Source organism: Maniola hyperantus, chromosome 11 (genome assembly GCF_902806685.2).
Source record: "Maniola hyperantus chromosome 11, iAphHyp1.2, whole genome shotgun sequence".
NCBI classification, from domain to species: domain Eukaryota; kingdom Metazoa; phylum Arthropoda; class Insecta; order Lepidoptera; family Nymphalidae; genus Maniola; species Maniola hyperantus.
The window spans coordinates 11,460,870-11,488,798 of record NC_048546.1 but is presented as its reverse complement, the minus strand read 5'-3'; the positions used below and the strand labels follow the sequence as shown (position 1 = coordinate 11,488,798).

Genomic DNA, 27,929 nt, shown 5'->3' with positions numbered 1-27,929 from the left:
TAACCACAAATCCACGGTTTTCAGATTTATTCCTTTACTTGTGCTGTAAGACCTAACTACCTGCCAAATTTCACGATTCTAGGTCAACGGGAAGTACCATATAGGTATTCGTGACAGACTATTTACATACATACCGACTTAGATTAAGTACCTACCTACTGCCATTTTTTATGCATGAAACACCGTGAAAAGGCATAACTAGTACCTATACATAAGCGATCGTCGTGTAAGCAAGAAAAAGCACGTGAAATGCAATAGCAGTACTTTTAGGCATGTCATGTTTAGTAGGTACAACATTCGTGGTCTAGTCTAGTCTAATGTCATAGGTATTAGATTAGTAGACTAGACTACGTAGAGATTTGTATACCTAACTGAATGTTCACTATTATCACGTGAACCAACCAACCAAAAATTTTTTTTACACAATCTCAAAAGACTTGAAGCTCTTATTCGAATAATTCGCATAGGGCTAAAATTGGTACGAATATTGAGAACACCAATATATAAATGAATTATTGTGAAAAGACCCCATCGATTTATATTGATGTTCCCAACATTCGTACCAATTTTTAGACCTATGCAAATTACTGTCCTTGAATGTCTCGGATTATAATATAATTTATACCCCGTTGTGTGAAATGAGCTTAGGAAAAGAGATTTTGATGAAGAATATAAATTTGAGTATGAAATTGTACTTCTCGTAATTTCACAATAATATCACGAAAGAATTTACGAAACAACGCTGTAATTATTTACCTAATAAGGGTATTCATGACATAAAGAAACAATATTATGTACTCGCCTTTTTCGGTGCTCATTATTTTAGACAAACAAAAACTCAATTATATAAATTGCATCTAAGATTCAGCGGTTCTTTTGTAAATTGATAAAAGAATAATATTTAAAATTCCACCGGCGCTCTTACCTTGTGATTATGATATGAACTGCTTTGGGTGACCTTAGGATTCTGGTCACGTACCGCTGTGTCCTTTGTCAGATCTAGGTATTTTTTCTTCAGAGGATTTTTATCTTTATTTCATTTTAAATTTATGAAATATTTTTCAAAGTTTTTATTTTTTGCTACTTTTGTTTTCAAAGCACAAAGAAATATAAGATTTCTAAGTGCCTACCTACTTTCTTATTTCTAAAGATGCACGAGTACTCAATACAGATTTACTGTAATAAGTGCGATAACGTTTTTTCGCAGCTTTTTCATTAACAAATACCTAATTGCAAAATCCACAAAAGCGATGTGCCGAATTGATTGTACTCGAGCTCCTGGTTAGGTGAGTATAAGTAGATAATAATATAGGAGAAAATGAAAAAGGAGATATGCAAAAATTATCACAATGGCTTTATTAAAGTATATAAATAGGTATACTGTGACTTAATATGGACATCTATTTACACATTAAATATACAAAATTCACATAATCTACAGCAGTCTTATAGAATTTATTTACACCAACATTAAGAAATCAACGCCCTTTTTAATGGCTTTAAATTACAAAAATAGATTAAAATCTTAATTATTTGGTAAAGCCCGCACTTTATAATAACAATTTACACAAGAAGCTTTGACTAAATTATTTATTTATATAATTCAAACATTTAGAAGCAAAGACTAGACAAGGTAAGCTTGGCCACCAGAATGTTGTGTGTCAATTAAAGCAAGAGGTGGTGGCCAATGCCTAAACTCTCGTCTTCGATTAGGATTACTTCCACCTAATTCTAACGACGAGTAATCTGAATCTATAGATGAATATATATGGTCCGATGGTGGCCTGCCATTGGAACCATAAGCAGTCTGAACATGCTGTGAACGACCGTCTAAAAATTCAGGAGATGCGGTCACACCATCGCCAGGCCCCCTCATTTTTTCCGTAAAGGAAAACGATCTCATCGTGCCATTTTGGACACCACTTCTCATTGTGTAAGAACTAATATTGTTTCTAAAACTAGACGTTTTCGACTTGTATTTGCGATCTGGCATTGCATAGCGTAATTTTTCCCAAAACTTATTTTGACCCCATTTTATTCGTAAACTTGTTTTTAAATATGGTCTCAAATCTGGATCGCATTGAGCTTCATTCAAAACTGAACTGTCCTCTATAATTACAAGAGTGTAAATTCGTGATTTTAAGATGCCATGTAGAGCCTGCTTGAATTCAAAGCGTGACCATTCAGTTTCTAGGAAATTTCTTGTCAACACAAGAATGATTCGCTTAGATGCTTCAGCTGCTTCGGGTAAAGGTAGAGTACATTGCATATAAGGAACCCCAGCCTGCGGAATATCTCGATAATGCAAACAAAGGTGGTAAGATGGACTGCCATTTTCTAACTCAGCAGCAAGCGTTTGTATAACAAAATCGTCATCTTTCGGACTATAGCATAAATAGGCATCGTATAGTTTATCTGTGTCATCATATGCTCCAGCGAATGGGAAAAATCGAATTCCGCAGCTGGTATAAAGCCATATTCGAATTGTATCTCTACACAAAAATATTATAAGAGTAACGAGTATGATTAACATAAACCCAGTTAATGAGGTCACCATCATTGGCATGTAATTTGTTATGAGCATATTGTCCATCGCCGTATCGCTGGCGTAATAGTCACTACATATGGTACCGTTGAGATTTAATTCTTTCTTTTGTGGTGACTGCCCTATATTTGAACACCATACATCCGCTAAATCAATTATTTTAGGAACATTTTCTGATATATAAGCTGTAAACCTTTGCAAGTATCTACATTTACACGACCACATGTTATTACCTATAGAGATGCTATTTAAATTCTTATTCAAAGTTAAAGTCCAAAGATTATAATCGACTAACCTATTCCCATCTAACCGTAATATTTTTAAAGAGACTAAACTTGAAAAAGTGTTGTTTTCGATATATGCTATGAAATTTTCTTGTAAATAAAGCTCAGTGAGAGAAGTCAAATGCTCGAACTCATATCCATTTAGAGATTTCAGTTTATTATTCCCCAGATGCAAAATAACGAGGGAAGATAAACCGGCAAATGTTCTATTATGTATATTTTCAACGGCACTCGAATTTACATAAAGCGATCTCATATTTTTTCTGCCAATGAATGCATAATTTTGCAATTCTTTAAAGTTGTTCCCATCTAAGTAGACCTCAGTTGCGTCCATAGGAATTTTCTCCGGTATTTCGTCAGCGCTTTGACTAGAACAATCGACTACATTGGTGTGCCAGGTCGGGTCGTGGTAACAAGAACAATTATAAGGGCAAGTCATTTGGCAATCGCAAGCAACATAGTCACAACAGTGGCACAACGTAAAGCAATGAGTTTCATATGTGCACAAGAAATCTGTTGATTTTAAATTACTTAGTGGAATGTGTGTAACACCTCTAGTGTGAGTCATTTTGCATAGCACGTTTTCAAGATCCATTATTCTTGGGTGTTGTCTCATGGTAGTCATGTTATTTATTAAAGGCAACCACTCCATAGAGCAATCGCAATCAAACGGATTTCCTCCTATATAGAACTCTGGCAACGACTTGTTCGATGGGACTGGCGATAACCGGAGGCTGTTGATATCTAAATGAGATATCTCATTTGCGTAAATATCAACTCTGGTGAGATTACGTTTCTCCATAAATGTGTTTACTTGAATATTGTTAATGTGGTTGTTGTTTATAAACAATAGTTCTACGCTGTTAGGGATCGCTAATGAAGATATTTCTACAATTCGATTATGACTAACATCCAATGTTTTTATTCTAATTTGATCTTGTAGTTTATAATAATTACCTAAATTCTCTATGAAATTTCCATGTACATCTAACCATTTCAAATTGCTAGGAATAAATGCGTAATCGAACCACACTAAATGATTTTCAGATAAATTTAGCCATAGTAAACTTAACAAGGTCGAAAACACCCCGTTTATATCCGATATGAAATTACCATCCAATCGTATGGCTTCCAATTGCTTATTTCGTTGAAAACTTCCTCTTTCAATGGCCTGAATTTTGTTTTTTGCTAAATTTAATACTTGAAGGCTTGGTAAATCCCAAAACATTCCTACACTAAGGTTGCCGATTTGGTTATCTATCAATCTTAAGCCAGTTAACTGATCTAAATTTTTAAATGATCCATTTTTAATATCGTTAATTAAATTTTCTCCTAAATCTAAAGTTTTTAATACAGACAGTTCCCAAACAGCTCTTGGAACGTCGGTTAATTGGTTGGAACTTAAATCTAATTCTTTCAGGTCTGAACAGTTCTTAAATGCCTTTGCATCAATGTTAATTAGAAGATTGTTATTCAAATTTAATTTACTTAAAACAAATAAGCCATTAAAAAGGAACTCGTCAATAGTATGCAATCTATTTTCGGCTAAATTTAAAGTATGTAAATTATACAATGGAAGGAAAGTGTTCTCTTCAATATAGCCGATTGAGTTATTTCTTAAATCTAATATTTGAAGGAAGAATAAATCCTTGAACGTCTTACCATCTATCCTCGTCAAGGCGTTATTGGATAAATTCAGAATGACTAAGCGTATAAGACCAATAAATGTTCCTCCGTCGATATGAGCGCTCGAGAGTTGATTATTCGATAAATCTAAGACAAGCAGCTGTTCTAATCGGTGCAAAACGCCTCTGGCCAATTCAAATAGTATGTTATTATTCAGATATATTTCTCGCAACTCTTTCGTATTGGAGAATGTGCCCTCGGGTATGGTATGCAGATTATTATGAGAAATATTCAATATGCGTAGTGAAATGAGTCCATTAAATATTTCACTTGAGATATCACTAATATTATTATGTTGAAGTCTAAGCTCTTGGAGACGACGAAGTCCAGATATCTCCGATTCTTCGCTTAAAGATTTTATCTCATTGTAGCTTAGGTCTAGGTTCCTTAAACCAGATCCACAACTTGTCCCAAAGCCAAGACGGTCTATGGCCTTGATTTTATTATGAGTGATGTTCAATATTTGCAAATTATCTAAAGGGCAGAAAACTTCTGAAGGTATCGATTTGAGATTGTTTTCTCCTAAATCAAGTGTCTGTAGTTCCCGTAGACCATTGAAAGTTCCGAGTGAAAGTTCCAAAATTTTATTATGGCTCCATTCATAGTTTTTAGTTCGTATTGATAATTTCTTTAGTTCACGTAATCCTTCAAAAGCATTTCCAGGTACCCGAAGTAGTTTACAGTTGCGAAGAGTTAACTCCTCCAATGTGATAAATCTTTGAAAATAGTTTGCTTCAAGATAACTTTCAAATAACAGAAGTTGGTTACACTCGACGGTCAAACTTCTTGTACTCTCAGAAGGTGCCGATGCAAGATTCGATCCATTTGTTTCAAGCGTTCGCACATGACACAAAGTTTTGCCTTTTTCGCCATCGAAATCTCTTCGACAGTTATCCGAATCTCTCGTAACATACGCGGAAATTACACCCAAAGTCACTAATAAAAAAGTCACAAATTGAAACATTTTCTATATACATTTGTCTTTGATCGTATTGAAATTTGTTCATTCACTCATACACTTAAATTTTATTCAAGTTCACTGGATCATGGTACACTTCACTGATCAATGTTTACGTTGCGGAGAACGTGCGATACGCGAGGAGGCAACGCGGACGCGTGCCGTCCTCATCGTAGTTCATGTTCAACTGTTTGACTGAGGCGTTTCGAGTTTCACATCGGTAGTAGCGAGCGAGAGTGGTGCACGCTAGCCGCCCCTCTGGCCATACGCCCCCCGCAGTCCCGCACCCTGCTGCCCCCACATAGTTACACGTTGCATGGCGCCACTCGCGCACTCAACCGCTCTCGCACAATTATGTAATGTTTTCTTAATCGAGCCACCACGTACCTATCCGTTGAAAAAGGAAGCGCATGGCTTTAGAAACAGAAATTCTACTGTCATTTCTGCGACGAAGGATTCTTCATTTGAAATATTAGAATTACGAGAATATTTTCTACAAGACTAAACTATTACTTCTATTTAAATTAAAGCCCTTGTAAATTCGACTGTTACTAAATAGTTTCAATAAAAGGGCAACATCAAAGCGACAAACAGTCAAGGAAACAGTGTAGGCTATTTGTTTCGGGCCCCTTAATTCTTTTTGTTGTCTCTTATTGAATTCCCTACTCACATAGTTTGGTAAGGCCACCCAATAAAGCTTGTTTGGTGTCATGTGCCCCTCGACATATTTTTGTGTTAGAGCAACGTGTAGAATTTTCAAATGGACGGCTGTACTCGGGTTTCAAATTCCAGGATCTCGTTCGGTGGAAAAGGTGTGAAGTTAGGAGTTGATAATTTGATTTCCTTGTTCGACACGTAAAACCGTTTACGGTCTAGAAGTTCGCTACGTAGAGAATGCGGCGAAAGTTTTAGAAGCTAGTCCTGGGAATAAAGATGTGTCACTAGCCTCACTGACACTGTTTGCGGGATTCATTTGGTGCACAATTACGCTTGTGGGTTGCGGCCGAAGTTTTAGCTCTTTTTACTTACGTATTTTTGTTGCTAAAGTAAGGTTTTTGTACCTAGGTACTTACCTATTTCTATTTCAACGGCAAACTTTTTCATGCAAATGCTTTTGAATAGTACCTATGCCTTAAAATTCATTTTCCGTTCATGCAGATTCTCCAAATTTGATGTAGAGAAAAACATCACAATTGACATAATTGCCTACCTGTTTTTAAAATACCTACACACCTTCTTTGCGTTCACAACATTTCCAACATCTAAGTTATCTCTTTTTCTCACTACTAAGATTACTTAAAGCAAAAAGTAAAGAAGCATTTTCTTTTAAGATGCAGCTACTAGAAAAACTGACGCTGTGCGCGTTAAAGAGATAGCAAAAACTTGGCGACATTAAACGGGAAGTTTCCCCACTTAAGTGATAAAACACGAGGACATCCAAAAAACACTTCAAGTAGTGTGATATCCTTAATATTAATGTCTTTTGGCGCGGCGTCCTGTATCAAAAGTTTTAGATATCAAGAGTTCTTAGAGCTAGCTTGATAAATGACTTCGCCTACTTTTATGAAAGTTGGTCTGTTTTTAGGGTTCCGTACCTCAAAAGGAAAAACGGAACCCTTATAGGATCACTTTGTTGTCTGTCTGTCCGTCTGTCTGTCAAGAAACCTACAGGGTACTTCCCGTTGACCTAGAATCATGAAATTTGGCAGGAAGGTGGGTCTTATAGCTGGCATTAGGGGAAAAATCTGAAAACCGTGAATTTAGGGTTAGATCACACAAAAAAAAATGGTGGTCATGAACTAATAATTAGTATTTTCAATTTTCGAAGTAAGATAACTACATCAAGTGGGGTATCATATGAAAGGTCTTCACCTGCGCATTCTAAAACAGTTTTTTTATTTATTTTTATGCATCATAGTTTTTGAGTTATCAAGCAAAATGTCGAAAAAATACGACTGAATTACGGAACCCTCGTTGCGCGAGCCTGACTCGCACTTGGCCGGTTTTTTTTTGTATCTGGTAGAGCTACAAGATTGCTTGGCACGTGTTTAGAGTATTGATGGCGATCCGCTGACCCTACTACCGTCTATTTTGGAATTGCTTTATCTCCCGCTGAATCTTTCTTGTTTTAAAGTTTTTTTTTGTAGAATCTAAAAGTATAAGAGAATACACATAGAGATAAAGTAAGTAGGTACAGTGAAGCCAAATCTTTTTGATAACTTCAACTCATATTAATTTATGTAATTTGTCATAAGTACATACCGTTGAAATTGGTAGATATACTTATTGTAAGCAACACATCTGTGAGTCTAAATAAATTGCCATTCCATTTCTTTGTCAGCTTATTGCTTTTCCAATTAGGTACTCTGATGTGAAAACTTTACTTGAGGTGGTGATAGCCTAGTGGTTTAGATGTCAGCCTCCAATTCGGGGGGTCCGAATTTAGATTCGGGGACGCACTTTTAACTTTTTAGAGTTAGACTTACTTAAATGGTTATAGAAAATATCATGAAGAATCCTGCATGCCTAAGAATTCTCAATAATGTTCTCAAAAGTATCTATGTTAAGTCTGCTAATCCACACTTGACTACACTACTCAGTAAGTAACAAAGAAAAAACGTTTAACGCTTGGCTATGGTGGTAAAGTTTTTATATAATCATCATCATCATCTCAACCCTTCACCGGCCAACTTTTGAGAACGTGTCTCTCAGAAAGAGAAGAGTTTAGGCCATAGTCCTAAACTAGCGTTAAACGTTTTTTCTTTGTTACTTACTGAGTGGTGTAGTGTAATCTTATCTTTCAGTATTTTAATAGATCGAGAAACTTATGCCAACAAAATAATCGTTAGCAATGGGTTTTATCGTAGCCATTAGGTAAAGCGAAGCTCTTCGAAATAATTAAAATGCACCATCATTTTGTGCCGTACAAACTTATTGTTATCTGCGATCGCATTGCGATTGCGCAGGTATTTACTTACAATAAAGTGGAAAAGACACAAAACTCTGTCTTGATCTATATCTATTAAATTTTATTTTTACATAAAACAGCCTATTGGACTAAGAGCCTTAACTAAAAATCTGATTGGAAATCAACACTAGCCGTATGATTCGCTGACTCAGTGATCAACACTGAATGATAGCCACCGAGTTCATTTGACATTGGTTGGTTTTACATTGCTGCTTCACTGAGTGATATTACAGTACATTTTTTATAGAATCCTTAAATGGATTATAAATAAAAATCAAAATATGGGTTCAACATTCAGTGTTGATCACTGACTCAGCTAATGACTCCGCTCGCGTTGGACTTATTCATTCAAATCCCACCTTCCTTTGGGCAAAATATCATAAAAATCTCAATGTTCAGAAAGCACTTAAACGATAAAAGATAGGTACCTAATAAGAACTTGTATTGCAATGCTGCCATCAGCAATCGTTATCTACGACGGTATTACGCATTGCCATCGTATTTCAGTAACCTTAGTATAAGATTTTATATCTCACCAAAGTATAGAATCGAGCATCGAAACATTTTAGCGTCAAAGTAAAATGGATTTTAGTAACCTTGTTTTAAAGCTCAAGTTCATCCAGATATCTACAACCAGATCTACAAGCGAAAACATAACAAAATCAAAATCGGCGATACTGAACTTTTTACTTTAAGTAAAGGACTTTTAGGTCTATTTTTTTAAATAAAAATAGCGTGCAAATGAGCAGGTGGGTGACCTGATGTTAAGTGATTACCGCCACCCATGAACATTTGCAGCACAAGAGGAACCAGCAATGCATTGCTGGCCTTTTAGGAATTTCATGATCCGCCCCTTGAATAACTCCATGTTTTAATTTAGTACGCAACAAGTCGAAATGGCAATCGGGGTATGATACGGGGGGACGCCCCACACACTCGCACTATCCCGCGCCGGGTTACCGCGGGTGCGGCGTCCCCATCCCGATTGCTATCTCGACCCGTCGTGTACAAGTGGGAACACCGCAGTTTTTACACTGACGTCATTGTGTTTCGATCCTCGAATTCTATTAACGTTAGTGACATATAAAATCTCGTACTAAGCAGTCAGCCCTTGTTCCACCAGATCGCTGCATAGATTGCCAAGGTGGAATATATTAAAGCCTATTTCATTCACACACAATAACATTCAAGTGAATAGGCCCGGCTTATCTTAGAAGAAGCAATTATTTATTGGATATAGTTAAAGCCTCCGTGGAACATGGCCATGCATCATAAAGGGGAGATAAAAGGCCAATTTATTTTATTCATAATCTGATGTAATTTTTGGATTTCATATTTTATTGTAGAGTACTCTGGAGGGACACTTATTTAGGATGGGAGACATCAATGCAGTGAGAAAAGTTGGCACATTTGTCTGATGAAAGGCTTCAGCAGCTTACTAACCTAGCAGCAAAGTCGTGTTCTGGTACGTTTTCTGGAAAACCATAAGCGGTTTGACAGTTTTAAATTAAATTTAGAGCTACCAAACCTCGTGACTTTAGCTGCCACTCGCGAGTCTATTGTTTAAAGCGTGCACTAAAATTTACAGTCTTTAAATGTAAAATTCATGTTCCGTCCTTTTGTAGCGATATTAAAAAGAAAAAGATGCAGATACTCTAAGTTTAGAGAAAGACCACAGAATTGGCACCACTGTCTGTTTTTACCAGATATAATAACAGTGCAGGGCTAACTGATCATTATTGGATAAGAAAAATATGATGTCTCGCGTAAGTGGGTAGGCGATAATACACTAGGAATTAATACACTAGTGCTCAGCTGCTATCAGATCTACTGGCAAGTGACGATGCAACCTAAGATGGAGCATGCTTACCTAGAAGATGCCCATTCACTCTTGATTGATTGGATTTTCAACTAGATTTGATTGTATCGCTGGATTGATGAATCTACAAAAATACAAATACGGACTTACAAGGTTTTACAACCGATTAGTAGCATCAAAGCGTTAATGAAACTGTGATAGCCTAGTGGTTAGGACGTCCGGAGGTCGGGGATTCGATCCCGGGCACGCACCTCTAACTTTTCGGAGTTATGTGCGTTTTAATTAATTAAATATCACTTGCTTTAACGGTGAAGGAAAACATCGTGAGGAAACTTGCATGCCTGAGAGTTCTCCATGTTCTCAAAGGTGTGTGAAGCCTACCAATCCACACATGGTGAGCGTGGTAGACTATGGCCAAAAACCTTCTCACTCTGAGAGGAGGCCCGTGCTCTGTGGTGAACCAGCGATGGGTTGATCATGATGATGAAGTAGCGTCAGAGTGAACTAGAGTGAAGGAACTCTCAAAATATTAGGCTATGGTGACGTGAAATCATAGAATAAATAGGGCTACTTACCTGCGTCAAATGTACTAACATTTGACGCTTGCCAGCGAGTCGAAGCCTCGTCGTTTTGTTGGAAGTTCCCCAGCTGTCGTGAATTACTATGGTTTAAGTCCCGCAAATTGCTAATGCGCGTGGCCGCCGTTTTAGTGACGTCAGCACTAGACTGAAGTTTCGAGCTGATGGTATATTTTTATTTCAGCTGACCTCAAAATGACGTCATTTCTATGTTAATGAGACATGGCTCCAGCGCAATAGCAATTTGCGGGACTTATAGCGTGAAGTAATCCAGGACAATATTATGCTGAAATTTTCCCACTCTTTAATCTTTGTAATGGGAATTAGGTTACTCTCGCAAACTTCCGAAGAATGCGAATTTCCCACACGCATGTGCGCTTATTGTGTTCTCGTCCCTTGTTGACTATTTACAAACCAACTGACTGAGAACACTGCGTTCAAGATAATATTTGTGTTCCTTGTCTTATGCATGATATGAGAAAGAAGTTTTCAAATATGGAACCTTATAAAGGGAACTTATAATCACGAAAATGGATTAGCTAAGTAGGTACTCTTCTAATTTTATTTTATTTTATTTGTCACAGAACCGCGCACAGAATTACACACTTAAAATTATATAAAATGTTATCGAGTTTTACAGGTCTCGTGTAACTCCACTTACGGATAGTCAGTTCTATTTTGAGTATTATTAAAGTAGAGAGTTTATTAAACCTTTAACTACCAGAACGGGTTGCGAAGCTGAAAAGGCAATGGGCAGGACACATAGTTCGTAAAACCAATAGACGTTGGTGTCCCAAGATAATGGAATGGCGACCTCTCACCGGAAGACGCAGCGTTGGAAGACCCCCCCCCTAGGTGGACGGACGACATCAGACGAGTCGCAGGGAGCAACTGGATTTAGGCGGACCGAGACTGGCGTGTCCCTACAACAGACCTATGTCCAGCAGTGGACGTCTATTGGTTTATGATGATGATGATGATGATGATGATACCTACATCTAATCGGTGAGATCAATATTAGTGTAAGTATTGCTAGTTTAAATAGTCTCAAGTGTATCTGCTCTCATTGGTGTTGTCTTGGCTGGAAAGTTGCGTGTTGTATCTATAGAGCGATCTCAGCTCTAATCGACACCTGCGGCCTATTCCGATACCCATTCAATGCCGGCGACAAGGCTCGATTGCGTGTTCTATTCAAATTGTGGCACGACACTAGATAATATTGTGGAGCAATTTTAGAATATAGTATAATATTAACCATTGTAGGAAGTATCATGCTATGTTACTCAACCATTTGACGACCTTTCTCGCGTAGGGCTGTTGCCCGTTGACTTGGCAAGTAGGTCTTTGATTATTTTTTATGATCATTTTTATTTTATGAATCGCTCTTTTCAGTTTTGGTGTGAAGCCTATCAAGGACTATTGTAATTCTAAGTGATTTGGCGATCTAGTAATGACATGTTCTTAAATGTAACTGCCCGTAATAATTGGTGTTACACGAGACCTATAGAACTGCAGGCATGATAATATTATATGTAATTTAAGTGTGTATAAATCTTCTATGGGCGGTTCCTTAACAAATAAAATAAATAAATCAATTCAAGATGATGATGGCCACATTATTGTCTCCCAGTAAATTTTTTTTTTACCGCCTTTTATATCTTCCTTTTGTCTTGTTTTTTATTCTTTAATGTAATCCTTCTTGTGGTTGTGCAAATAAAGTGTATTTATTTTTTTATTTATTTTTTTGGGCTGCATTATCATTATCACTTAAGATAAGGAGAGAATGTTGTCAACTATGAATTTAGTATCAAATAAAAACCATAAAATATAAATAATAGCTTTTCTGACAGCCTTAGAACTAGAAAAACTTTGTCAATTAGATCTAGCCCTGAACAAAAATTTACATCAAGGATACGACACGAAAAAAAAACATCGTGATATATAAAAGCCCTTTCTCGCTAAAGGCGCGATCCCATAACCCATCTGTATCAGCAATCGACAGCATAGACAATGCAAAATTTAGAATTAAATCTATTCCACTTGATGCCCGATCGTCGATAAAGGGAACCATTTCAATGCTAATGGTTACATATTGCTGAACTTCTCACACAATTTATCATCTATCTATTAAATATATAAAAGGAAAAGGTGACCGACTGACTGACTAATCTATCAACGCACAGTTCAAACTACTGGATGGATCGGGCTGAAATTTTGCATGCAGATAGCTATTATGACGTAGGCATCCGCTAAGAAAGGATTTCTGAAAATTCAACCCCTAAGGGGGTGAAATAGGGGTTTGAAATTTGTGTAGTCCACGCGGACGAAGTCGCGAGCATAAGCTAGTTGAAGTAATAAATGTGCAAACTATTACGAACTATACGAACACAATTTTATCGTTGATAAAAGATCAGTTGAGGTTTTGAAAATTGTTCGATATCTGCTATCCGGCTCTAAATGGAAATAATTTAGATAAAACTTTTAAGTTATTTGCCATTGAATACGATTACGGTATCCGCTAATCGGTTGAAACTGAGATTATAATATAATGAGATACTGGTGCAGAGTTTGTTTTTATTAGTGGTTACTGTTATTTTGGTTAAAGGTTTCTTGAATGTCGATGATAGCTGGAAACAGGTTATCTAATTCTTATTTAAAGTAAGACTATAGGTAATTTAAAGTTTAAGGTATAGACTTTTGATATATTTTTATCTTTATTTTTATGTTCTGTACCTACTCAGGTTTATTAGGACACTAGCTGATGCCCACGAGTTCGTACGCGTGGATTAAGGTTTTGTAAATATCCTGTGATTTCACTGGATAAAGTTGCCTATGTCACTCTCCATGTCTTTGACTGTACCCATGCAAAAAATCACGTCAATCCGTTGCTCCGTTGCGACGTGATTGACGGACAAACTATCAAACCAACAAACCAAAAAACAAACACACTTTCGCATTTATAATTTGATATCTTATAATTTTATCTGATTTATAATTTTACGAAATAAAGTTAAATGTAGTAACCTTCTATATCGATTATCCTTATCTGTTCCACATAGACACTCCCGTAGTTTTATATCCCCAAAAATCTTCCATATACCTTTCACCAAATCTTATTTAGGAAATCAAGCCCCAATTATGCGTATATGTGCAAAATTTAACGAAATATCAAAAAAGATACCTGGCATCGACATATTTCATGACTCAGCTACTGCATTAAAAAAAAGCTCTTATCATTTTACGGTAGGTTCATCTCCTAAGTAACTTAGTTATTTGTTTAGTTTTAAGTAGTTAGTTAAGTTCTTTTTATTTGTCTAGATATTTTGCAAATGCTGTGTACACATTTTATAGATACATTTATCAGCCTGTGTTTGTTTATAAGTGTCGTAGTTTGTGTGGAATTAATGTATTGTGTGTGTTCCTAATAAATAAATTTAAAAAAAATATCTTTTTTTTATTAATTTCCAAAATATACTTTTAAATTATTCACATGCAAAAAGTGTACTTATAGTATTCATCATCATCACAGATCAATAATTCATCATCACACAGAATAAATGATTTTGGCTCTGACTTTAGTAAAGTTATTTTTATCCACGGCCTTACCCGTGAGAAATTTGAGTCAATCTACAAATTCTTTGTATCAGATTCAGTGAACCGCGTTGGGGAACTGCTTGAATACGTAATTCATCATCATCAACCGATAGACGTCCACAGATGGACATAGGTCTCTTGTAGGGACTTCCACACGCCACAGTCTTGCGCCGCCTGAATCCAGCGGCTCCCTGCGACTTGTCTGATGTTGTCCGCCTTCCGGTGCGAGGTCGCCATTCCATACCTAATTATGACTAGGTATATTGTGCTTTCAAATTACGGACATATCTTCGTGAGCTGTACAATTTTCGTCAATCAACCCAAAAGAAATACAAACAGCGGGCTAACAAAATACAAATAAATTGCTACTTGTTTATTCTTCAAAAACCGATACCTTAAGCAAACGTGTACTAAATTCGTTCCTTCCAAAGTTCCCAAAGTAAATACGAAGTGAAACTTTGCGGAGGTTTGTTTACTACATTTCCAATCAAGCTTTCATTAAAACTTCCTCGACTTTAATCGCAACATATTTGATATCAACGTGGTTTCAAGGAATTTAATATATTATATCTCGTCAATAACGCTTGGTTGTAAGATGTAGCTTCCAACCCTTTCGGAACTATTGAAGTTCTCATGACTTTACTAGGTACTTATTTTACTTTACTTTAACTTTAGTTCAAAAACCTATTTTCTGCTTCAACAACAAGATTTTATGTTAGTTAAACTAGTTAAAAACTTTCTATTGTAGGAATATGAATTAACTTAAACCCCATACTTTATTCAACCAACTCAAAAAAGGAGGTTATGTATTTGACCCGTATGTAGGTACATGTCCGCGATTATGTCAAAGACTAATGTCCGATTTTGGTATATTTTTTACTACCTATCGTAATTTATAATACTTTCAGGAATATTTTTGTATACTTAATATAATACACCTAGGTATATATACAAAGTAATGTGCACTTATGTCACCAATCATATTTTTGATAATAATTTTACAACGCTTTCTCTGAGATACCTGAACCGATTATAATTTTTTTAACACAAAAATTTCTATTCAACAAACCATTTATGTCTCTGCGTCGCGTCGTAATATTCATTGTTAATGATCGTGATCTATTTCTATTTATCGAGTAAGTTATACATAAGAAATTTTCTTGGGGTACCTAATATGATAGGCAGTCAGATCCTTCCACATAATATGGTATAAATATAGTTCCAACCTTGGCAATCAACTTCTGAGTTTGATGCTGACTGATTTACTCAAAAGTTGGAAAAACCACCACTAGGTGGACAGACGACAACAAACAAGTCATACAGAGCCGCTGGATACAGGTGGCTCAAAACCGTCGTTTGTGGAAGTCCCTACAAGAGACCTATGTCCAGTATAGTGGACGTCTATCTGTTGATAATGATGATGACGATGACACAGAATTACTGTCAAGAGCAATTGTCTGCAAAAACTTTTTCTAAACTTTGTACCTAACGAAAACAAAACCTAAATTACATAATATAGATATTACTTACATAACCTGCAAAATGCAGATCCATTTAACGCTACACAACATATCCCGCAAAGCGGCTTTTTAGACTCACGTTTACAAATTCCTAGAATATAGTACAAACTGCGTTTCAAATAGATATTATTATTTGCACGCAATTTTTACCGATACCGACATGTTTGAACTTGTCACCACTGCATGCTAATGTTTGCAGTTAATTATGGTAATGGTTTGCAGTATAAACACCGGGCCAGTCTTGCAGGCTGTTTACTCTATGAGTTCCGGAATATTCGGAATTTGTTAGATGGAGATGTAATTTAGGTTTACCGTAACTGAGACGAGAGGTGGTTTCCGTGGTGTAGACACTGTGTTGGATGAATAAAGTATAAGGGGCGTGTTTTCGGGCCATTTAAGAGCTCTATTTAGTACAAAATAATGTCCGTAGGGAGTGGCGTACACATGAGGAGACCAAGAAGAAAGCTATTGTGCTTCTTGATTCGAAAGGATCTGGATCAAGGATTACTGCATTATTATTCGATTAATAGAAAGGGATTACGACTCTAAGTAATAAGGAATTCATGCAGACCAAGATGGTTTTTATTTATAATGTACAATATAGTGATTTAGCATTTCAGGATAAATAGCTATCGTGATACTTGGAGTATCTGTGAGCGTAAAAATAAAATAGTAAATGTACTAACTTGATGATAAAGTATGAAATGTTTTCAATTTAACCTGGAAGTCTTAGCATGATCAGAAGTAAGCAATAAATTTATTCTATACCTATAGCTTTTACATAGACGATAAGACTTCGACTGTAACAGTCTAGCACCTGAAATTTTTCACCACGATGACCAAACCTAGGTCAATTTTGATAAATAATCGCTCTTTTTTCCTCTCTTAGTCATGTTTAAAATTGCTGATGGTCATGACCCGTTTTCATTAATCACAATGAAAAAAAATTAATTAAATCCAAAGTTAGAGGCTTTACAGAAACTAGCTATCTATATAAGAGATACTAAATCCAGAGTTGGGTTTCTAAAAATTAATAAAAAACCTTATTCAATATTGTCCAACAGGCATATACCTACTCAAGTATAGGTATGTTTATAGATTTTTCAATTTCACAATGAAACAGGACAGAAGTAACAATTATTGAACTTGTCTGACCCACTGCTGTTTGAATCACCTATTCACTACTGTCCCAGTGAACGGGTTCCACTTAATCAACGTTCGGATTGGAACTATTCGAAGTGATTGAAGCGAGAACTTTGGTTGACGAGCAATCTTCTAGTAATATCCTTCGTGAACTCAATTACACTATGCGAACACCTTCAATTTGCGAGCGTAGTTACTTAGTGCTGAAACTAGAAGACTGTTCCACTATTCAGCAAAACATTTTGTAGCGCTTTAGAATCTGTTGTTCAATTAAGCGTGCAGTTATCTCTATAGATAAAAAAAGTTTAGTTAGGTACTCTTGAATGAAAAAAATTCTAAAAGTCCTTTCTTTGCAGAAGGGTTTTGAGAGAATCTATAACAGGTTGAGTTGTAGGTAAGTTAATATATCTGTCAGTTAGTCTTATAATATTCATTTTAGTGCGTATAATATTCATTTTCAAATAAAAAGATTTTTTATTTAATAATTTATTTTAATTGTACCTACCTACTTGTAGATTTAAAAAAAATATTGAGAGCTTACTTATTTCATTTTGAGCCTACAAGAATGTTCAAATATTGAGCCATACATTTGAAATATTTTGTATTGCTAAGCTCAAAATGTATTATTAGTTCAATTAAGTACACAGCTACTGTTATCACAGAGAAAATAACGGTATAGATTATTATTGGCTAAAACTGTTTCATTGTAGATCTAGATTTCGGATGAATTAACATCTGAATTTATACTACCTATTCTCACTTAACTTTGAGCATAACGTGTCAAAACATTTGATATAATATGCCAATTCTATTGCTATAGTTTTGTTCAATAGTGTTTTGTTTAATTGTTATAGTCCTTAGATGTCTTCTCTAGTATTGTGACTAGAAAATTGTTGAGCACAATTTTTTTCGTTTTAGGTATTTTTCTGAGTCTGTTCTGACTTGACACATGACAAGCATAATATAATAGGCTTTAAAGGACTCAAAAGGCGCATTAAATTCTGGATCATTTAAAAAATCCATTTACCATGTAATGGGACAAGAATATTTATAGAATATTTTACGCTAATAGCAACGCTGTGCTAACGGCAAGAGAAATAATTTAAAAGGTCATATTTTAAACGTATGTAGTATACAGAGTTACGAAGACATTTACAATGTTTCAAAGAAAATTAACCATTGTATCTAAAGTAACAAAGGTTGTTTTTGTTTGAGGGAAAATGGATATTTCTTGATATTTATGGTGTTGCTGTATGCACATCAATACTTCATCGCGAAAAGGTTAGCTGCAAGCGTTCAGAGTCCATACGTCAAACTGATTTTGTTTTGCCTTTTGCGTTCTTAAAATTGAAGTCTGTGAGTTATTTGCTAGTTAGTTAATAGTTTCTGAAATATTCACTATAAGTACTGCGACGTTACCTTACTTTAATAAAAGGAGCCATTAAGCTCGTATATTTACAGCAGGTGTTGTGTGTATTGCATCTTTTATTTTAACACTAGCCGACTCATCTGGCCTTTTCATGGTTTTAATATTTATATTATGAATTTCTGCGAAAGATCATTAAATATTTAGGTCTAATGTTATAAAAACAAAAACAAAAAAATTATACCCATTCAGTTCTTTTAGCGATTCATCATCATCTACACTTATCTACTATACACAGGCACAACACGATAGATCACCATGCAAGCCAAATACGAATTAGCAGACTTCACACACCTTAGAAAACATTTTGGAGAACTCTCGGCCATGCAGTTTCCTCAAGATATTTTCCCTCGAAAACGAACTACAAAAAGTAAGAGATGCGTGGCCTGGAATCGAATACTGGGCCACCCGGATAGGAGGTCGAAGTCAATCAATAGTCATAACTAAATACGCTATCACCGCTTTACAACTAAGGCTTTAACCGATTAGAGCTTTTCTAACAACTGGACAGGTACAACCGATAACGCTCTGATTGTAGAATGTACGTACGTCCATTGACTACCATCCTCTGATGTATCTTTCAGCAGCTGAGCGTTTGATTTTTAGCAGCTTCGGCTACTATCGAGATAGGTATTCTGGGACGGTTCGAGGAACGGAAGTATCTGAGCGGAAGTATTCAGTCGAAACTGAGCCTTAGCTAATAGCTTCTTTTTATCAATTATAGAGTATCAATTTTTTATACTTTTTTAGCGTTTAAACTACCGTGAGTGATTTCCATTATAAATACTATCTGTCCCGGCTTACTCACGTGTGTAGTCGACGTTAGCCCGACTACACACGTGAGTAAGCCGGGACAGATAGTACTTTTATACTTTATGTGCAAACATTTTTTGATACACATAAATCAACACAAGCAAACACTTCTTGTGATTTATAGAACACGGGTTCAATAGATTGACCACTAGTGACGTACAAAATAGCAGGTACGGAAGCTATACCTCAAAATGTCGTATATTACCTCCTCCGTAAATCTGAAAGAGTGAACAATGGACTGATTTATTTAAGCTTCGCAAATACTATTGCAGTTTTGCACTCTGCATGTACTATTCATACGCGTGTAGAACCAATATAGGGATTGGAAAAGGTATGGATCCGAATAACTCGACGTTTGATTAGTTTTTGAAAAGTTGAATACTGAATGTTTTATGTTCCACGCGCTGAATTGTTTTATAGCGATACTAGTTTATTAGATTCCTACAATATACCTACATTTTAGAAATTCGCTTGAATATGGTTTAAAATATTCATCAAATTATAATTTTCGAGTACAGCTCGGATCGGAGTAAGATTTCGCCCATGATGAGCACGGGTCTCCTCTCAGAATGAGAGGGGCTTAGTCGTATTCTTCCACGCTGGTCAAGTGCAGATTGGCAAACTTCACACACTTTTAAGATCAATAAGGAGAACTCTCCGGCATGCGGGTTTCATTACGAGTTTTTCTTTGACCGTTAAAGCAAGTGATATTTAATTACGTAAAAGGCACATAAATCCAAAAAGTTAAAAGGTGCCCGGGAGCTGACCCCTGACATCCCTTTAGGCGCCATTTCCACGGGCGAGGGAATCGTAATGCCTACTACCGTCGGCGATGGTATCGCCCAGTGGAGATTAGCTTATAACTGTTGTATCGAATTTGGTGGTACGGTGATAGTCTCGACGTGAGACTAAATTCGATACGTAAACTATCACTGCGAGTGTCACCCTGTGGAGTGGAGTTAGGCCCATAGAGTTTGTATCAAATTTTGGCGATACTATCGAAGCGATTCTGTCGTCCCGTGGAGATGTCGAAAAATATATTTTGTGTTGTTTTTTTTTTGAATATTTGTCGTTTACGCCTTGTGACGTCATTAATCACTTTCCGTACAACGCGACGTTAGTTAAAAATAAATACTACAAAATCATATTTTTTTAAATTATTCTCTTTAATAATGGATTCTAGCCCCATCAACTATCGCTATACGTGTTCAAAGAGATCAAATCCTTTTATTTAAGCTTCTTAACAACGGCGTTGACTCACCATATCTGCTATCAAAAATATCTTTAAGGTGCCCACGGGTTAACTCCCGGCATCGGAAACTGTTTCATATTGCACCAAGTAAGACTAAACACGCTGATAACACATTCATACGACGAAGTTGCAACCAAGCTAATCACCTATTCGCGAAAAGTGATATTTTTCATCTCTCTCTCCATAGGTATAAATTAGCAATTAAGGATGTTATATCAAATTCTGCCTAGTTATAGTTTATACTTTAGTCGATTTCAGTTCTGTGTTCCATAAGTTTACCTACCTAGTTAGTTTTAAATACTCTGTGCCTAGTTTTTCATACGCATACTATGCCCGTGTGTTGTGGACATAATTCTTTATTATAAGTGTTAATTTCTCATTGGAGACTGCTTTGGTTTAAGTGTTTATATATATATACTATCTAGTTAACTAATTGTAACTGTTTGTCTCTATAAAATAAAATAAATTAAATTAAATTAAATACAAAAGATCATTTTATTACTACAGTCCAAGATTGAAAAAAATCATTTACCCTCTTAATTGATTCCCTAATTTATAAACATAAAATTCGGCTGCAAGCATTCCTGTAGCCCTCGATGCCGGAACACTGATGTTACGCGGTGACCGGCTGCCCGTGACGATGAAATATTGATTGGAATCTAAAATCCATGCCAGGCTTCAAGCTGGCCGCTACTTTTAGGGTTCCGTACCTCAAAAGGAAAAAAAAAAACTCTTATAGGATCACTTCGTTGTCTGTCTGTCTAATTCTGTCAAGAAACCTATAGAGTAGGTATAGTCCGTAAAAAATGACTCCTCATTTTAATTCTATGGGTCGACTGTCATGTTAAAAGTATGGTTCACCTTTAAAATAATGACTTAAATCGTACTTTTGACATGAAATTTGACACAAAAAGTTAAAATGGCGCGTGAGGAGTTACATTTTACGCGTTATACTTTCCATTGACCTAGAACCATGAAATTGGACAGGTTGGTAGGATTTATAACACGCGTAAAGGGAAAAATCCGAAAACCGTGAATATGTGGGGTAAACATCACAAAAAAATATGTGCTCATGAACAAATATTAGTATTTTCAATTTTCAAAGTAAGATAGTATACAAAGTGGAGTATCATATTATTATGAAACTTGTACATTTTAAAACAGATAACAATACATACATAATAGTTTAATAGTTGAACATAATAGTTTTTGATTTATCGTGCAAAATGTCTACAAAATACGACTGTAGTACAGAAGGGAACCCTCGGTGCGCGAGTCTGCCTCGCACTTGGCCGGTTTTTTTTACATTGCCTTTTGTGCTATGAAGTGTGTTTTTTGTTCATCTAGTTATTTGATTTCATTACGATAACGCGACGTGTTAATTTTGACGGGAAATAGGGTTGCATCCTATTTTTGTTTTATTTTATTTTATTTTGGGTTTGATTGGGTTACAGTGATTTTTGATTGCATGACGTCATGTAGTATGTCTTACAGAAACATGGCCTCTTTCATTGATCACAAAATAATAGGGGTTTTTTGGAATGACTAGCTTATTCCCGCGACTGCGGTCGCGTGGACTACACAAGTTTCAAATCCCTATTTTACCCCCTTACGGGTTCAATTTTCAATAATCCTTTCTTAGCGGATGTCTACGTCATAATAGCTATCTACATACCAAATTTCAGCCTGATCCATTCAGTGGTTTGAGCTGTGCGTTGATAGATAAGTCATTCAGTCAGTCAGCTTTTCCTTATATTTATATTGATGACTAGCTTATGCTCGCGACTTCGTCCGCGTGGACTACAAAATTTCAAACCCCTATTTCACCCCCTTAGGAGTTGAATTTTCAAAAATCCTTTCTTAGCGGATGCCTACGTCATAATAGCTATCTGCATGCCGAATTTCAGCCCGATCCGTCCAGTAGTTTGAGCTGTGCGTTGATAAATCAGTCAGTCAGTCAGTCAGTCCTTTTCATTTTATATATTTAGATAATGCGGTGGGATCCGAGATGAGAGATCCTTCCGCATATAATCCGTCTAAGAAAACGACATTTTGACTCTAGGTTTTTGCATTTAGTATCAAGTGTTAGTGATACCTACCTAATAACCGGGATCGACAACTGAAAACGTTTTTTTTGCGAAGCACGATGGAAACGAAAAGGCCAAATTCAGTTTATAAATTTATTTATTATGTACGTAGGTAGCTACTTCCCAAAAACACTCGTTTCATTTACATTAAAATCAAAAGCTTCTTCTTTAATGTATCTTTCTTGACAAAAAGCAAATTGACATTATAAGTTTCAAAAAATATAATAATCAATTAGTTCGAATCTTTTAGGAGCAGATTTCTTCTTTTTGTTTCCTCAACATTTAGCCAAGACATCGTTAAACTAAAAGTTTTAATTGCGATTGATAAAAAACAAACAATGGAAAAATACGAATCGAATCATTTTTCTTGTAACTATTATTGCATATCAGTACCATCAGAGTGACGTTTGACTCTATATAGAATCGGTCAGAGGCGCAAAAAAGTTCCACAATCGTCTTATGTATCTTCAAAAAAAAATCGCGCCAAAAGAACTCTGTCATCCAAGGCTTTATACGTTATGTCTCCCCAAAACTTTTTGCGTTGCCCAAAATGCAACGAGATAGCAACAAAAACAAGTAAAAAACTGCAGCATTGTTTCGTATCGTTTACAAACAAAGATTCGATAAAAAACTAAAACATCGCCCCCCGAAAAAAAATACGCATCAATATACAAGAGTGTGTCATAATATATCTCAGTTACCGGCGTCGCGGCAAAGTGTGAAATATATCTACTGTTCAATATTTATAGGATTTTTATTTGTGTTATTTATTCACGGGGCACGTTTTGTCGTTGAGTGGTAGTGCAGCCAGACCTTATTGGAAAATAATCGGGATTTGTGATACAAACTTGGGTATGAATAGTTTTAACGTTCAAAGTTCAAACACTAATGTTTCAACAGGGGAATGGGCTGCACACTAAAATGAATTTTACCTATTTGATTTAGCCGTGAAAATTGAAAGACGTTTTGACAGATTTTCAACAAAAAAAATCGGTCAAGTGCGAGTCGGACTTGCACACGGAGGGTTCCGTGCTATCGTAAAAGAAATAACACATTTTAATATTTTTGTTATTTTCATGGTAGCCATTTTGGAATTCTTATAATTTGTTGTTATAGCGGCAATAGATATGTACACATCCTGTGAAAATTTCAACTTTCTATCTAACTATACGGTTCACGAGATACAGCCCACTGACAGACAGACGGACAGTTGAGGCTTAGTATAAATAGGGTCCCGTTGGCACCTTTTGGGTACCGAACCCTAAAAACTGTCAAAATGTTAAAATTATCCTTCAGTTAAAGTTTATCCGATCAATTGAAAATTGACCCTGTGACTATAGTTAGACTTTAATATCGGCAATATTAATAGTACATAATATTCATCAACAATTTAAAAAAAAAATCAGGTAGGTAAAGTCAATAGAATTTAACGTTTATGTAAGCAGAATAATGAAGAGTTTAAAAATAATTTTGATTTCATTAATATGGCGTTTATCTAAAACTATGATCGAGGGGCACATAAAATCATAATTCTTTTTAAGTCAATAACAAATGAGTGATATCGTTCAATAGTACCTACTTACCTAGATAATATCAATTTTCTAAACTTAGCAATTTGTCAAAAAAATTGCAAAATTCCACAAAAATCGGTATTACTGGCAACATTAGTAGAAACAAAAGGAGACATGGCCTTTCCTTCTTTTTCGTCAGTATCTGCATTCATTTCGGTTGTCTTAGTGGCATAAATAATGCATTATCACGCGTAGGGTCCGCAGCGGTCAGAGGGAATAAAATTATTTGCGAACGTACGATAACATCAGATTTTCTGTCTGTACGTACAATGTACATTGTCTCACATTGTCATGGTAATAAAAGGAATTTCAAATACGTGAAACGTTCAAAGCGTCGTTAAAATAGTTACAAAAGTGAAAATGGAAACAGGCAACGGTAGCCTTAGAAAAATAATAAATACTTAAACAAAGTTACATAATACTATTGTTATGAAACCATTTTTTACATAAGGAACAATCATTATTATGACCCAACTTTTCTTTCAGTTTGACTGCAAGGATATCAAACGTAAAATTAAAAAAATAAAATCTACTTAGTATTTACGCATCGATTTAGGTTTTTAAAAATCCTGTGGGAACTCTTTGATTTTCCGGGATGATTAGCCTATGCCCGTCCCCGGGACGTAAGCTAACTCTGTACCAAATTTCATCCAAAACGGTTAGACTCTTAGGTCGTGAAAATCTAGCAGACAAACAGAAAGACAGACACACTTTCGCATCTATAATGTTAGTATGGATGTGTAAAATAATATAGTCAAAATTCCGTAGTTAGAAATAGACTATTTTTTGCTTGGAAATATGGTCACATAAAATCACAAGAATAATATCGAGGGCAAAAGTAAATTCAGTTTTATAATTTTGCACTTACAAAATTGCGCATCTATTAGCTATCGTAAGTAAACTCGAGAGAAATTCAATCATACTAAAATGTGAGTAAAAATTCCGGTAAAGAGCACCGGGACGACAAAGATGGCGTCGTTTAATTAGAATGCAAATTTAATAGCCGCTGTTGATTTACATGTCAATAGGGCCCGAAATAATGTAATCCTGAACCCTGAACACAAAGGAGTAGGTACTTGATTCTTGTATAAGCTTGCTGGAATATGAGTACCAAAATATTGTATCTATGATGTGATTGCTAATGATGATTACGTAGTTATTACATTTTGGAATTTTATTAATACATAATATCGGGGTTTCGCCGTTCGGGGTTACATAATATTGGGGGGTAAGGGGGCGCACTAACATCTTAGCACCCCAAATGTCAACCTCGCCTGCACGCGGTGCCCCCTGCAAATCAGCGAACGAGGATATGACGACCGAAGAATGGCGGGATAACCATTCCAAATGGCTTGGCTTTAAATAACACAGACCAGAGACGGGCAGCAGCGTCACTGGTGCGAAATGGCCTACAGCCCTGCGCTGACCAACCCGCCTGCCCAGCGTGGTCAGTATGGGCATTACTTCTAATGAGCAGCGCCAACAGACAAAGGCCCCCAGTTCCCGGCAGCCCTGCTATTCCCGATTAAGGTGGTGGGGAACGGGTGGATGAGGAAGGCTGAGGACCGTGTTTGGAATGGAATGGCGTGCTCTTGGAAAGGCCTATGTCCAGCAGTGGACGCAAACAGGCTGATTGATTGGATTGGATCGGGGAATTGGTTTCAATTTTGTAATAATAAAAATTATTGTTTAATCTAAATATATAAAAGAGAAATACCACTCACTCACTCACTGACTGACTGATTGACTAATCACGAAATCTCAGAAACTATAAAGCCTACAAATTTGAAATTTGGAAGGTAGGTTCTTTCCACTTATAGTACTGGGTGATTTCAATGCACACTCAAGGGTCTGGGGAGATAAACGAGACGATCGCAGAGGTGACATCATCCAAGAATGGGCGGCGGAACTGGACCTACGTCTTCTAAACCAGGGCTCCACAAGCACTTGTGTGCGGTGGCAGGGTGAATCGATCGTGGATCTTACATGGGCGACTCCTTCTGCATCACGCATGGTGTCGGGATGGCGGGTTGCAGAAGAAGTAGTTACACTTTCAGACCACCGCCACATCGTTTTTGTAGTATCCACGGGAACTTCTGACAATATTGCACGACAAAATAGCAGCCAATCGCAACGTTGGTCTCTTAAAAAGCTCAACCGCGATCTATTAGTTGCTGCTGCCTGCGTCGCAGCCTGGCCAGAACGGTCTCAAGAGGTACTACCCGACCCGGAAGGGGAGGCGGTCTGGTTTCGGGAAACTATGACGGGCATATGCAATACATCGATGCCAAAATGCAGACAGACCAAAAATCAGGCAGTTTACTGGTGGTCCGAAGACATAGCGCAACTCCGTAGAATATGCCTAAGATCTAGACGCCAGTATACGAGGGCCAGAAGAAGGCGGAGATCTACAGCCGAAGCAACCGCAGTCGCTTACTCTGCTTACCGGGAAGCCACAAAAACACTACAGGTTGCAATTGCAAATGCTAAAGCGCGGAGCTGGAGAGAACTGCTCGAAGGACTGGATAGGGATCCATGGGGGCGCCCGTATAAAATTGTACTTGGCAAACTCAGACCGTGGGTCCCTCCACTGACTGAAACCCTTGACCCAGATTGCGTAGAGCGGATAGTCGATGTTCTTTTTCCCAGGGCCCAGAATAGCTCTTCTACTACCATGGAACTACTAGAAGTCTGGTCAGAAGAACTAAACGTCTCGAAAGAGGAGCTGAAGCGTGTGATTAGGCGTCTAGCAGCTGGTAATACTGCACCAGGCCCAGATGGCATACCAGGGCGTGCTTGGGTTTTAGCCCTGGAGGCTTTAGGACACAGGTTAAGACAACTATTCAACAGCTGTCTTCGATCGGGCATTTTCCCAACCGGCTGGAAACAAGCACGGTTAGTTCTCCTTAAAAAGGAAGGCAGACCTGCGGATTCTCCATCGGCTTACCGACCCATATGTCTCTTGGACGAAGTAGGCAAGTTGTTCGAGCGAATAATAGCTGCCCGTCTCAGCGACCATCTGTCGCGTGTGGGCCCCGACTTATCTGAAAGTCAGTTTGGCTTCCGACAGGGGCGTTCAACAGTAGATGCAATCCTTCGTGTTCGCGATTCTTCTGAACGGGCTGTCCGGGGCGGTGGGGTGGCGTTAGCGGTGAGCTTAGATATTGTGAACGCCTTCAACTCGCTCCCTTGGACCACTATAAGGGATGCTCTTACTTACTTCAATGTACCTCCATACCTGCGTAACATAGTCGGGGCGTACCTAAGCGACAGATCAATTATTTACACAGGACGGGATGGTCTCACGCACAGGAGAGAAGTAAACTGCGGTGTTCCACAGGGCTCCGTATTAGGGCCTCTTCTATGGAACTTGGCTTACGACGCAGTTCTTCGTGTTACTGTCCCGTCTGGTATAACTATAGTGTGCTACGCCGATGATACCATGGTGCTAGCCGAAGGCGACACATTTGAGGGGGCATTAAGGCTTGCAGAGGCCGGTGTGGCCTGCGTAGTGGGTAAAATCCACGAACTCGGACTTAAAGTAGCGCCTCATAAAACAGAGGCACTATGGTTCCACGGGCTACCCAGGCGTCTGGAACCACCCAGCTTGTTGATTCGCGTGGGTGACGTAGATGTCCAGGTAGGACAATACCTAAAATATTTGGGTCTTACCTTGGACGGCAGA

The 27,929-nt window shown here is 37.1% G+C and overlaps 1 protein-coding gene across 1 annotated transcript; it reads right to left on the bottom strand.

The window, feature by feature from the left end:
- Positions 1 to 1,356: 1,356 nt before the first annotated feature.
- On the bottom strand, positions 1,357 to 5,688 carry LOC117986411 (toll-like receptor 7). The gene has a single exon (XM_034973241.2). The coding sequence runs from the start codon at positions 5,477 to 5,479 to the stop codon at positions 1,625 to 1,627; it is 3,855 nt and encodes a 1,284-aa protein (XP_034829132.1). The 5' UTR covers positions 5,480 to 5,688; the 3' UTR covers positions 1,357 to 1,624.
- Between the last annotated feature and the right edge of the window lie 22,241 nt (positions 5,689 to 27,929).